General features: G+C 55.1%; 1 protein-coding gene across 1 annotated transcript in view; it reads left to right on the forward strand.

Annotated features, from left to right (window-relative positions):
- Positions 1-13259, forward strand: part of SLC6A20 (solute carrier family 6 member 20) — a 38454-nt gene that overhangs the window by 17096 nt on the left and 8099 nt on the right. Inside the window, exons 4-8 of the mRNA XM_077859184.1 lie at positions 3807-4034; positions 7322-7432; positions 8332-8573; positions 9459-9621; positions 12794-12998. Coding sequence (XP_077715310.1) covers positions 3807-4034; positions 7322-7432; positions 8332-8573; positions 9459-9621; positions 12794-12998 — 949 coding nt within the window. The remainder of the gene's footprint in view (positions 1-3806; positions 4035-7321; positions 7433-8331; positions 8574-9458; positions 9622-12793; positions 12999-13259) is intronic.

The raw sequence follows: 13259 nt of genomic DNA on the forward strand, positions 1-13259 counted from the left end.
AGTGGGCGTGTAGACCTCGCATCCGCCGCCCCGGCCTTTGTGTGTGCATGCACGTGTGTCCATTTTTTCTGGGGAGCAGCTTTCTAGATTCGCCCGGGTTCTCTCTGAAAGATGTGACCCCCACCCCCCCCCCACCAGCAGCAAATATTGAGCACCTCCTCCCCCAGAAACCATGGAGACAGCCAATGGGATTCCTCCAAGCCAGCCAGCCAGGGGGAGGCCGCCCCTCCTCACTGCCTTTCCTCCGCGCCCGCCCTCACTCTCGGGGGGGCCCCCTGCCTACTGCCCCCTCTGGCCCTCCAGCACCCCCCTCTGTCTCAGACAGAAGGTCACTGAGCAGGTGCCACGCCCTTGCCCCTGAACCAGGCCTCCACAGGATACACACTGTCCTCCAAAGCAAGGCAGGGCTGGCCATGGACCGTGGGGTCCCCCAACCTGTGAGGCCACTCTCTGGAACACTTGGGCACAGCCTTGACTCTTTGGCACCCCCAGGAATGCTTGGAGGAATGACCTCAATGACGGGGACTTGGCATTGTCACTGGGAAGATGCCATATCCACGCCCGACTCTGGCTACCCAGTCAGCCCTACCCGGGTCCCTCCACTGAAAAATGCCCTGTGTATGTCCCTGACAGGAAGGACTCTCTGCTCTGAGCTTAGTTGCAGCCCCTCATCTTCTCCCTGACTCCACAGCCCTGCCTCTCTTCCCCCTTCTGGGTAGAAATAGCAGCGGCCCTTATTCTTCACTCCAGTGACCTTTCCTCCTCCTCTGCGTGGAGCTGTCATGTGCAGTTGGGCAGGTTGTGCACTGCACAACAGCACCCCCAAATAATGGTTGCCAGACACATCACCAGTGTTACAGATCTGTATAAAGACAGTTTTCCAAAGATGGAAGCAACGTGTCCTGTTTTTGCAAAATCAGAATAGTTTGACCATGTTCCATAGTGTGAAAACAAGAAATGAGACACATTTTTCTAACTCTCCAAAGTATGAGGACCAGCAATTCCTGAAAATCACTTAATGGTCCATTCGTTCCATCCTTCATGGGCACATGTACTTCCCCTTCACTCCCTGTGCTCTGGAGACCTCTTGTGTGTTCACGCAGGGGCAGGGACGGTATGAGCAGTAGGCACTCACTCACACTTGCTCTGAGCCAGGCATAGTTGCAAGCACGTTAGAAGCAATCACCTAGGAACCATCACCACGGCCCTGTGATGTGGGGTGCCCTGGAGTGCCTGAGGCAGAGGAGAGCTGAGTAGCTGGGAGCTTGGCCTCAGGGGCCACGCTCTTGTCTATCCCACTACCAGGCAGTCTTCCCAGCTTCCTGTCTAACCTTCCCCCCCACCCCGGGGCGGGGGTGGGGGTGGGGTGGGGGGGGTAGCAGCGGGGCGGGGGTGGGGGGAGTGGGGGTGGGGGGAAGCTAATAGAAATGCAGATGCAATGACCCCAGCCTGACCCACTCATTCAGACAGAGGAGGGGAGGCCGGGTACCTGGAAATGGGCAGGTAAATCAACCCTTACATACATGCTAAAGCCTCTTCACCCTGGCTCTGCACTGGGATCCCCCAGGGAGCGCTCAAAACTCCCATGCCCAGGCCCCACCCCAGACCAATGAAACCAGAGTCCCAGGGGGTGCAGCCTGGGCACCGTATTTTTTAAATATTTTTTAAAGCGTCCCTTCCCCCAGGGGATTCAATCCCGTAGCCAAGGCTGAAACCAGGCCGGGCCAGTCTGCCTCAGCAGTGGTCCAGCGGTGGGGGGACCAGTCAGTCCCACACAGGCCGGCTGAATGGCCAAGGGCCTGTAGGCTGGGTAGCTCCACTGGGCTCCAGGCCCACAAGGGACCCTCCCACCTGCCTGGGGAGTGGAGCTGGCTGTGGCCCGCACCTCATCAGTTGGCTCCTCATAGTCATTCCCTCCATGAGTCCCTGTCACTCAGCAGTGTGGCCCGAAGATCTTTACATCAGCCGGTTTCCAGGCGGGCCACAATGACTGCCACAAGGCCCCAGGAAGCCCCGGCCAGGAAAGAGCAGGGCATCACTTCCCCGCATTTTCTTTTCTTTTCTTTTCTTTTTTTTAAGATTTTATTTATTCATTCATGAGAGACACACACAGAGAGAGGCAGAGACACAGGCAGAGGGAGAAGCAGGCTCCATGCAGGGAGTCCGACATGGGACTGGATCCCGGGTCTCCAGGATTACGCCCTGGGCCGAAGGCAGATGCTTAACTGCTGAGCCACCCAGGTGTCCCCATTTCGCTGCATTCTCCCGGTCAAAGCAAATCCCAGGCAGCCGGGAGTCACGGGGAGGGGCCATAGATGCCACTTTTCAATGGAAGGAACCATTGGTGGCTGTCTTTGGAAGTAATTCCACATTGAAGCTGGAAACCCACTTATTCCAACGGGCGAAGACCACCGATTGCTGCCAGGGTCCCACCCACACGGTGTCCCCTGGAGCATTTTCCAGGTGGACTCAAACCTGAGCTCCAGCTGCTCGCTGGCAGAGCGGCCTGGCCCCTCGGGTGGCATCTGCTTCCTATGAAATGCACAGATGGAACCCAGCGGGTGAGGACTTGCTTCTGTCCATGGAGAACTTTTGTCGAATGAAATCTGAGCTTATGGGACCCTGACATAAGGGGCCTGGTGGAGCAGAGGTGGGACTCCTAACCCACCCCCTGCCCACTCCGGAGCCAGAATTAAATCCACTGCCCTCCCTCCTTCAGCTCGTACCTGTATGAGCACTTGGCCTTGGGCCACAGTCCTTGGGCACACACATCCTTAGGCTCCTGTGTTCCAAAGTGACGGAGAACCCAGTTCAAACCAGCTGAAGCAGCAGAGGCTCTTCCTGGCTCCATCTGCAGAGTCCGGGAGTGGCACTGCTTCAGGTATAGCTTGACCCAGGCTCAAACAAAGTCAGCGGTGCCAGACTCCACCTTAGGGGCACAAGAAGGCTGCAGGGAGGCTGCGCCTCATCCCCACCTGACTCTTTAAACCCAGAGTCCCTCGTGGGAGATGCCTGTCTCCACCACCATTTAGTGAGGGCAGGACCCAAGTCTTATTCAAGCCAGGACTTGCTAGGAATGTGTGGAAATAGGCAGAGTCCACCCAAATGCTATTTATCCGGAGCTCCCTACCACTTGCCTTTGGCACAGACCCCTGGGCAGGCAGAGGGGTGGGCAAGTGTGGGGCAGAGGGAAGGCTCCCAGTGTGCCCCAATTGGAAGGTGTGGGAGACGGTGGGTGTGCTAGCCACGTGATGAGGGGAGCATCTTTGGCCTTCCCCAGTTGGTCTGGAGCTGGGGAGCACACAAGTGAGGGAAGCTGACGGTCCCTGACCAGGGCCTGCCCCCTCCCCCCACTGCAGACGTGGGGTGGTTACTGCAGACGTGGTGGTTGGAGCCCCCCTGGGCTCCTTGCTGCAGACATTGTGGGTTCTGCTCGCAGAGATGCAGACGTGGTGGTTGGAGCCCCCCTGGGCTCCTTGCTGCAGACATTGTGGGTTCTGCTCGCAGAGATGGCCTGGCCATTGTCCTTTTGATCCAGGCTTTGGACCCATGATACAGCGAGGTCATCCTCAACGAACACCTGTAGGGTGGCACTGTGTGTGGAGCCCTCTGCCCACCTCTCCCCCCCACCCCACACCCCATCCGTGCCCCTGACCAACCCTCCCATTCCCTGTCTGCCTTCAGGTACTCGGGCCCCTGTGCTTTGGGGACCAGCACCCTCCCATCGGGGCCGTGCCCATCCTCCCCACCCTGCTCTTCGGCCTCTGCCCTCACCTGTCCGTGTAATGCTTCTTTTGATCCCAAAGGATCCCCTGCCATGGTCCGTGTGCCCGCTGAACCACAACCGCACGGGCTACGACGAGGAGTGTGAGAAGGCGTCCTCCACGCAGTACTTCTGGTACAGGAAGACCCTCAACATCTCCCCATCCATCCAGGACAGCGGGCGCGTGCAGTGGGAGCCGGCGCTCTGCCTCGTGCTGGCCTGGCTCGTCGTGTACTTGTGCATCCTGCGGGGCACCGAGTCCACCGGCAAGGTGGGACCGCAGAGCCTCCCCCGGGGCCCGGGCAGTGCCACGGGGCTGCCTCCCGCACTCGAGGGGCGGAAGCCGTGCTGGGGAACAGGGCGCCGACAGCATCGCTGGCACGAGTCACTCCTAGGCGACATGGCCAGTGCCGCGCCAAGTTGTGGTCTTGAAATGAGGACTCTCCCAGCTACCTAAAGGGATGAGCAGGTCTGTGCCCGCCAGCCCCAAATCCGTGCCACCCAAGTGGCACCGAGCAACTCAACAGCGAGTTTTCCCTGGGCTGGAGATGTCCCCAAGACCCCCTAGCCGCTGGCTCTCCAATTCAGCTGCACGTCAGTGACATGCGGAGAGCTTCTAGAACTCTGGGGTCTCAGTCTTCCCCGGGAGGTCCTGGAGCAATCGGTATGGGAAGGGACCTGGGCATCGGGTAGTTAAAAGCTCCCACGGGTGATTCTAATCTAATCTAATCTGCTGCTGAGTCCAAGAACCTTTGCTCTAAGCTGCTGTCACTGACCCCGCGGAGCTGTCAGGCCTGATTTATAGACCTGGTGTGTCCCTGGTGTGTTCCCAGGCTTAGACTCCCGCAGGGGCTGAGATGCTCTTTAATCTGCCCCCATGGAGACAGTCTTCCTGCAATGTCTCTAGCATCTGCCAGCTCTGTGGATCTGCAGCAGATGCCTGGCCGCCCGGGGCGTGCCCTGCCTCATACGTGGTCACTCCTCCTAGCTCATCCCCGGGGGGTCAGGCATGCACCTTGTTCCCTCTTGCAGGAGCCCTTCACAGTAGAGTTCATTATCCCACCCACTGGAGCGTAGAGGGAAAACGGGACCTGCCCAAGGGCACCTACCAGCAAGGGCAGAGCCAGGGTAGACCCAGCTTTGCTCTTGAGACTCCCCATCATCCATCCTGGTCTGATATGCTACCTCTTATTTGCTCTCTCCACACCTTTTATGACATAATTCACCCCAACTGTTCCCCTCAGAAGATCCTAAGAGGCCACCTGTCCTCACCCTCCTGACCACCTGAGTCGCCTCCTCCAGCCCCACCGTGTTTCTCTTGAGGCAGCGAGACCAGAACTCCTCGTGATACTTGACCCCAGCACCATGCTCATCCCATGGCCACCATCTTGAAGCTTGGCTCATACTTTATGCTCGTAAAAAAAAAAAATGTTTTTTGCAATTTGTCTTTGCTTGATTCTAATGAACGTGACAAAAGATCTGAGGTCAGCATCTGTAAGCTTCGACATGTGACGAGGCCCTCTTTTCTAGATCATTTATAAATGTGCGAAATGAGGTCATGTCATGCCATGAATTCTTATTTATTCTTACTATTTCCTCTACTCAAGCCATACCCTCTCTCCAAGACAGAAGTGCCCCCAATAGCTTTATGTATGGGCAGCAATCCTGTTAAAAACTGTGTGGTATTTCCTCACCTCTTCTCTTAGAATATCCGCTCCCCCTCCCACCACCACCAAGAGTTGTTGTGGACTGGTCAGAAATGGTTCCTCCCAACGATGTAGACTGGGTCACATGTCTGACTTTCCTGATGAGGAGAAATGAGCCCAGAGAGCCTGCCAGGAAACTTACAGACCTAAGGGGAAGGAAGGAAGCCCCAAGGGTCTGCTCTCAGTGCCCCCTATGTGTCCACTAGTTATGGACATTGGTCACCCCTCTTCAGCTCATTGGCCAGATGTCCTTGCCCTCATCTGTCTCCATGTCACTCCTGGTTTATTTTCTTGTCAAGTCAGCTGGATTGATGACTCTTCTCAAGTTATGATGACCTCAGTGAAGAACCAATGATAACAGGCAGGCCCCACCTCTGCCTGTGTGCCCGGGGTGAGAGGGCACGACCGCTCTTCTGGTGGCCTTGGGAATTTCCAGGATGATGGTGCCACACCTCAGTAGGAATGGAGGGCTGAGTGCGATCCCATCCAAGCCCATCTGGATGTGGGCCTCCAACCAGATGTCCCACATGAGGACCCAACCTTCAAGCAATTCTATCTCGCAGGATAGAATTTTGCAAAGTATTTCTGTGCTTTACGTAAAGAGGCTCTGGTGCACATCCAAGTCGACATAGAGGAAAGACGCTGGTCCTGGACAGGCTCGCGTGCGCTTGGAGGTCCCTATTTGAAGGCAGTGGAAGAGTGAGAGTTAGCAGAACCAAAGTACGAGACTGCCGAAACTACCACAAAAACCAAGGATAAAATGCCACTGAGCTTGTGATGCATGTCAGCAGGAAGAGAAGACCTAAAAAAAAAAAAGAAGGAAGAGAAGACCTGATTTTTTTTTTTTATAATTAGGACTGTTGCTTTGACCCATTTATCCAACAACCCATTTTTTAAAAATTTTTTATTTATTTATTTATGATAGTCACAGAGAGAGAGAGAGGCAGAGACATAGGCAGAGGGAGAAGCAGGCTCCATGCACCGAGAGCCCAACGTGGGATTTGATCCCGGGTCTCCAGGATTGCGCTCCAGGCCAAAGGCAGGCGCTAAACCGCTGCGCCACCCAGGGTTCCCGAGAAGACCTGATTGACCAAAAATTCCATTTATGTGCAGCTTTAAAGCCTGCAAGAGTGAAGCCTTTTATAAAAAAAAAAAAAAAAAAAAAAAAAACAAGCTCAGATTGTTGAATTTCAGACATATTTCTGATAGGGACACCATCCCCACACCACCATCACCACTTTTCCTTCACGAGCCCTCATGCCCAAGCTTCTCCCTGGTCTCAGTTCTGGAGACACGTGCCCTTGATCCAAGGCCCTGAGTTTCTTTTTCTCTTTAAAGACGCCATAAATGGTGTAGGTGATGGTGCTTTCTGCTGCATGGGGGCCACTAGGAAGCTGGATGGGGAAGGAATCTGGTTCCCAAACGGTCCAGCCCCCCACACACACACGCATCCTGTGGGCTTTCGCTTTGGGCTCATCTTCCTGGATCGCTCACATTGTCTCTCTTCTAGCAATTAAAACTAGCAATGCCCTAGGTATCCCCAAATCCTTTCTGCAGTAGAGCCCGGGTGCAGGGAGGGTGGGAGGTAGAGGCCTCGACCCAGTTTCCTCTGGTCTAGGAAGCAGGTTGCCTGGCGGTTACGGAGGCGGGGAAATGCATGCCAGCACCCCAGCTCCCCAGCCCAAACTCAGAGCCTGTGGCCATGCCTTTCCAGCCGTCGTAGCCCGAACGCCCAGGACGGTGCCCTGTGCTCCATGGGGACCAGGGGTCTGTCCCAGGGACCAAGGGGGCCCGTGGTCCCGCGTCTCCGAGGCTGACTCTGGATCCCTCTGGTGCCCCCTGGTGCCCGCAGGTGGTGTACTTCACCGCGTCGCTGCCTTACTGCGTGCTCCTCATCTACCTGGTCAGGGGCCTCACGCTCCACGGAGCCACCAACGGCCTGGCCTACATGTTCACCCCCAAGGTACCGGCTGGAGGGAAGGGGACCTGCCATATTCCAGGATGGGTGGAAAGAGGGGAAGACCCTGGGAGGTGGGTGGGAGCCCACCAGGCTGGGGCAGCAGAGATTGCCCATGGGCGCTGGGTGACCTCCTCAACCAGGCCGGCCCCAAACCCCGTTCATTCTGGGGCACTGACTCTTTTGTTGACTCCTCCTCCTTGTCCTCCCTGAGCCCCAACCGACCACTACCACAGCCTCAAGTCTGGTCTCCTGGCCCATCCACTCTCCGCTCGCACCCTCCTGGCAGCCTGTGGACTACATGATTCATCCCCCAACCACCTGTCATTCCTGGCTGTGCACCTCCACGTACCCCTTCCCTACAGGGAAGAATCCACACTCCGCAGGGTATTCTGTGCTCCCCGGCACCCCACAGCCAACGCTCATCCAGCAGCAGGGGGTGTGGAGACGGAGGCGGGGGCACTGTTGCCTTTGGGACAAAGGAGCTCTTCATTTAGCAAATCCGACCCCTAGAAACAAAATGGCTGTGGGGGCAGCACCCCCCCACCCCGAATGCTCCCCACATTCCACATGGCCCCCAGCATCAACCCAGACCGAGACCTCCAGAGCAGGCCGCACCACCTCCGTCCCTCCAGGCGCAGGCCCGCTGCTCACGGTCAGGGGCTCGGCACCCGTTTAAATGACTTCACTCCGCTTCTTGCAATTGCACACGTCGGCTGGGAAAGGCGCTGGGGAGCATCGGGCCTGAGTGATGCGTGCGCTTCAGCTGCTGGGGAGCGGGCCAGGAGAGCTGGGCTGTGGCCCCAGGCCCCTGGCACGCCCTCTCGGTCCCCTTTCTGCACCTCCTGCCCCTGCCCGTCGGTCACAGAGGTGGCTCACTGGCCCCGTCCCCTGTGGGCTTGCAGTTGGAGCAGCTGGCCAACCCCAAGGCCTGGATCAACGCGGCCACCCAGATCTTCTTCTCCCTGGGCCTGGGCTTCGGCAGCCTGATCGCCTTCGCCAGCTACAACCAGCCGTCCAACAACTGCCAGAAGCACGCCATCATCGTGTCCCTCATCAACAGCTCCACCTCCATCTTCGCCAGCATCGTGACCTTCTCCATCTATGGCTTCAAAGCCACCTTCAACTACGAGAGCTGCCTGGACAAGTAAGCCCAGCCCGGCCACCCCAGGAGCCCTGGGCCTCAGGTTGGGGGGTGCGTTCCCCCAAGCTCCCAGGTCTGCCTGGGAAGAGATGGGTGCCGGGAAGGCAAGGGGGCAGGGGCAAAGGCCACCAGCTTCACAGCCCTCCACCTGGGGCCCCAACCCGGGCACCCCGCCTGGGGACTGAGGGCAGTTCAACAGACAAACCGTACGTAGTTTCTTCTAGCCCATCAAGTGCTCTCTGGGTGAGCCATGGAGGTCCCAGAACTCACTCCCTGCCCCCCCTTACCCAAAACACGACAAACCTCATCCATGTCCATCACTGTCCCACACGGGAGTGAGTCACTGGCCACAAGTGGCTACCTACAGATTTAAATGGAGATTGACTGACATCATGAAGTGAATCTTTAAAAATTCACTTCATTAAATTCGTTGATTCAATTTTAATGAATCGAAGCAGTTGTGATCTTAGTTAAGTCGATGAATTAAATTTTTGTTGAAACTGATTTCCATTTAAATGTAAATGAACTCAAGTGGTTTTCTCGGTGAGACTCACCAATTCAAGCGCTCATGGGTCCCTGGGGGCCCCACAGGACGGCGCGGGGGTAGGGCATCCCCCCCATCACATTCTGTCGGGACAGTGTCGGCCCAGAGGTGAAGGTGGCTGAGGGGTGCGGGTTGGTTTCTCATTTCTGGTCCTGCTCTGAGTCTCTTCCAAAGCCATTCAAAATCACCCCAGACTTTAAAGGTTACCGATCAACAGATTCCCTTCGCTGGAGAGACCTCGCCCCATCGGATGGGGAGGAACCCCCGGCACCCAGGCTTCGAGGGGGTTCAGTGACAAAGGCCTTGCTAACCAGCGAAGGTCCATCTGGTGCTCTGCTCTGTAGGGTGATTCTGCTGCTGACCAATTCTTTTGACCTTGAAGATGGCTTTTTGACACCCAGCAACCTGGAGCAGGTGAAGAGCTACCTGGCGTCTGCCTTCCCCAGCAAATACAGCGAGGTGCTCCCACAAATTAAAAACTGCAGCTTGCAATCAGAGCTGGCCACGGTAAGCTGCGGGCGGGGTCTCGGCTTGCTTCCCTCCGCGGAGAGCCGCCCACAGGGACCTTTGAGAGCCTCCCACAACAAAGCACAAGCCAAGGAAGATTCTCGAGGCAGCCTTAGTGTCAAACCCATGTGTTATTTCCCAGATGCTTTTCATGCGATGTAGCAGCAGCTTCTTTGCAAGTGACTGGGTCAGTGGGTGCCGTAGTCGAGGACCCCCGGCCTGTAGCTGCTTCTGTGGCCTTCATGCTGGGATCACGTGCGTTCTTGTCGAAGCCGTGGCGAGCGGTGTCTGGTTCCTCAGCCAAGTGTGTAGCTAAACAGCTTAAAGCACAGCAACTGGTAACATAGGGGCCCGGAGCTCCTTCTCCCGTGGCTTGTCTACCAGCACCTGTCAGTATGGGCCACCTTCTCGGGCATTCGGTTGGCATCCCTGTCATTGATCAGCTCATTGCATGCAGTAGGCAGCCAACTGCGTGCACACCGGCCTGACCCCCAGCCCCCGCCTCTGAGGCCTCAATCCCTCCCCTTGGGGCCTCAGCTCCTGGTGGGTGTTTTCATTTCAAAATTCCTTTTTGTTTAGGGCCCCTGAGAGTTTTCCGCACTTACATCTGAGCTTGGCTCAGTGTCCAAGAATTATGTGGTTGCTGATTTATTCAGACTGTCTTGTTATACGTTTGTTCCTGTTTTTACCCTCTGTTCCCCCTGCCCCCTCCCCGCCTGCTGCTTTATTCTCTGCTATTTGGAGCTGATCTAGCGAATTTCTTCTCTCGAATTTGTCCCATGCACATTTAACTTAACAACACCTGAGGTTCAACAAGATCTTGACGTCCCACCCAAACAGAACAAGGACTGTAGAGCACGTTCATCTCATCCCTCTGGTTTCAAATACCGTCTGTGTCCGGCTCTGTCCTTTTGAGCCTGTAAGCTGGATACAAATGTTGTTGTTGCTGTTTTTAAATTTTATTTATTTATTCATGAGAGACACACAGAGAGAGGCAGAGACACAGGCAGAGGGAGAAGCAGGCTCCATGCAGGGAGCCCGACGTGGGACTTGATCCCCGGTCTCCAGGATCACGCCCTGGGCCGAAGGTGGCGCTGAACCGCTGAGCCACCCAGGCTGCCCCAGGTGTCGTTTCATACGACTGTGTCTACCCTTCCCTGCACGTTTGCCATTTTACTTGCTCACCATTTCCTTTGGCACCCAGACATCTTCTGGGATTTTTTATCCTCCCTTAAAATGCATCCCTTTATAGCAGGTTTTTTTTTTCTTTTAATTTTAATTCCAGTATAATTAGCATATAGTGCTATATTAGTTCCCGGTGCACGGCACCTGCTCCTTGATGATGCATTGCCTCAGGTTTTGTCTATATGCAAATGTCTATATTCAGCCCCTCTTTTTAAAGACAGTTTCTCCTACATAGAACATTCCAGGTTCACAGTGATCTTCTCTCCACACTTCGGAGATATTTGCCATGTGATTCTGGCTTCCATGGAGGCTCTTATAATGTCCTGTCCTTCTTCAAAGCCCTCTGGCTTTCAGCGCTCTCTCTGATTTCTCTGTCCCCTTTCCTTGGACTCTGCCCTCTGCTATCTAAGCACGAGTGTATTTTTATTTATGCAATGTGGGTTTGGGCATGGTTGGGCTTCCTGGATCCACGGATCCGTGTATCTTACCAGTTCTGGGAAATTAATGCCTGTTACCTCTTACTCGTCACCTATACTTCTGTCTCTCTTCTCTGTCCAGAGTTCCTTCTACATCTTCTCATCCCTCCCTGCATGTCCCCTCATTTCTCTTTTATGTTTTCCCACCTTCTTTTCTTTTCTTCATTATGGATTCATTCCTGGGATACACCTCCCAGATCACTAATTTTCTTTTCAGCTGCAAGTGGTATTTAGCTGCCGGTGGAGCCTTTTGGTTCAGTAATTTGTTGGACACGATTTTTTTCTCCCTCAAATTTGCTTTTCATTCTAGTAGCTTCTTCTGATATGTTTATCTTGGCAATTTTGCCTTTTGTGTCTTTGGAAGTGTCGTACACATAGCTATCCCTGACATTGTGGAGGATGTGTGGGCTCATAATAATGATAAAAAGCAAGCCAACGTTAGCAGGTTTTGTTACCGTTTGTGAATTCTCTACAAATGATCACCCCTGATGTCTGCACCCAGAGCTGGAGAATCCCACTGTGCTCATCAGTATGCCACAGAGCTGACTTATGTTCTGAATCTGCCAATCCAACCTCTGCCATTCTGGGGGAATTATTCCTGCTGACTCTTTTTACTCAGTGGCTTGTCTTCCTGTGGGTCGTTTTGTTTTTTTTTTTTAAGAGTTCATTTATTCATGAGACACCCAGAAAGAGAGGCAGAGACATAGGCAGAGGAAGAAGTAGGCTCCCCGCAGGGAGCCCGATGTGGGACTCAATCCCAGACCTCGGGATCACAACCTGAGCCAGAGGCAGATGCTCAATTATTGAGCCACCCAGGCGTCCGATCTTGGGGTTTATACATCTGTTTGCAAGCTCACTGCTTGATCATCTCTGATGGTCCTACAGGTCTAAATTAAGGGAGCTTTGCCCCAGAGAGGGTTTGCTTCTGCTGCTGATAGCCAGGGGGCACCCTCGAACCCAAGACCTCTTTCATCCCTCTTGACGGTATGTCATTAAGCAGGAGCTCCAAGCTCTGTTTCCACAGTTCAGTATCCCCACAACAGTGCTATCGCTGCAGGGATCTGGCCACCGAGCAATCCTGTCATTTTGGTTGCCCGCTGGCCAGGCCAGCTCCCCACTATTCTGGCTCCCATTGCTCTGGTTCCACCTGCCCACCTCGGCTCCCAGCCACTGAGGACTCAGAACACCTAGGTGGTCATGACACTGGAAGCAGAAATGATCCAAACCTTGTTTTATTGTATTTCATCCAGAACATATGTGAGTTGGAGCTGGAGAGAGGAGCTCAGTACTCCAAGATGACTTGGAACATTTGCCAACACGGACTCCTGACGGGTCCCACTTCTATCCAGCCCCACTAAGCCTGAGGGGCCGGGCTGCAGATGGCAAAGCCAACCTCAGAACGTGGCTTCTCATGGCCACTTCCAGGGTCCCCCAAATTGCTTAGCATCGGGTGTGCTTGAGGAGTCCTACGTCCCTTGGGTGTGTAACCGGTGTCTTCTTACCACGGGCAGGCAGTCCAGGGCACTGGCCTGTCTTTTATCGTCTACACTGAGGCCATTAAAAACATGGAGGTGTCGCAGCTATGGTCGGTGCTCTACTTCTTGATGCTGCTGATGCTGGGCATTGGGAGCATGCTGGGGAACACGGCGGCCATCCTCACGCCTCTGACCGACAGCAAGGTCATCTCCCGTCACCTGCCCAAGGAGGCCATCTCCGGTGAGTGGGCCAATCCGTGGAGGAGGCTGGATCCGGGAGGGCCGGGCGTGGGGCGCCAGCTGATGGGCGAGCTGCCACAGGACCCTGTGCTCGTCGACGTGCCAACCTCCCAGAGGTCCTGCCATGGTCTCTCCTCCTCCGGGCCATCAAGGACCTGGTCTGTGTGACTCGCCGTTGCCTCTGCTTCTCCATTCCAGCCATGGGAAAGGGCAAAGTCACCAACGTGGTGCTCAGAACTCTTCAGGCTAGGAGAGGACCTGC

This window comes from Canis aureus, chromosome 19, assembly GCF_053574225.1.
Source record: "Canis aureus isolate CA01 chromosome 19, VMU_Caureus_v.1.0, whole genome shotgun sequence".
Taxonomy (NCBI): Eukaryota; Metazoa; Chordata; class Mammalia; order Carnivora; family Canidae; genus Canis; species Canis aureus.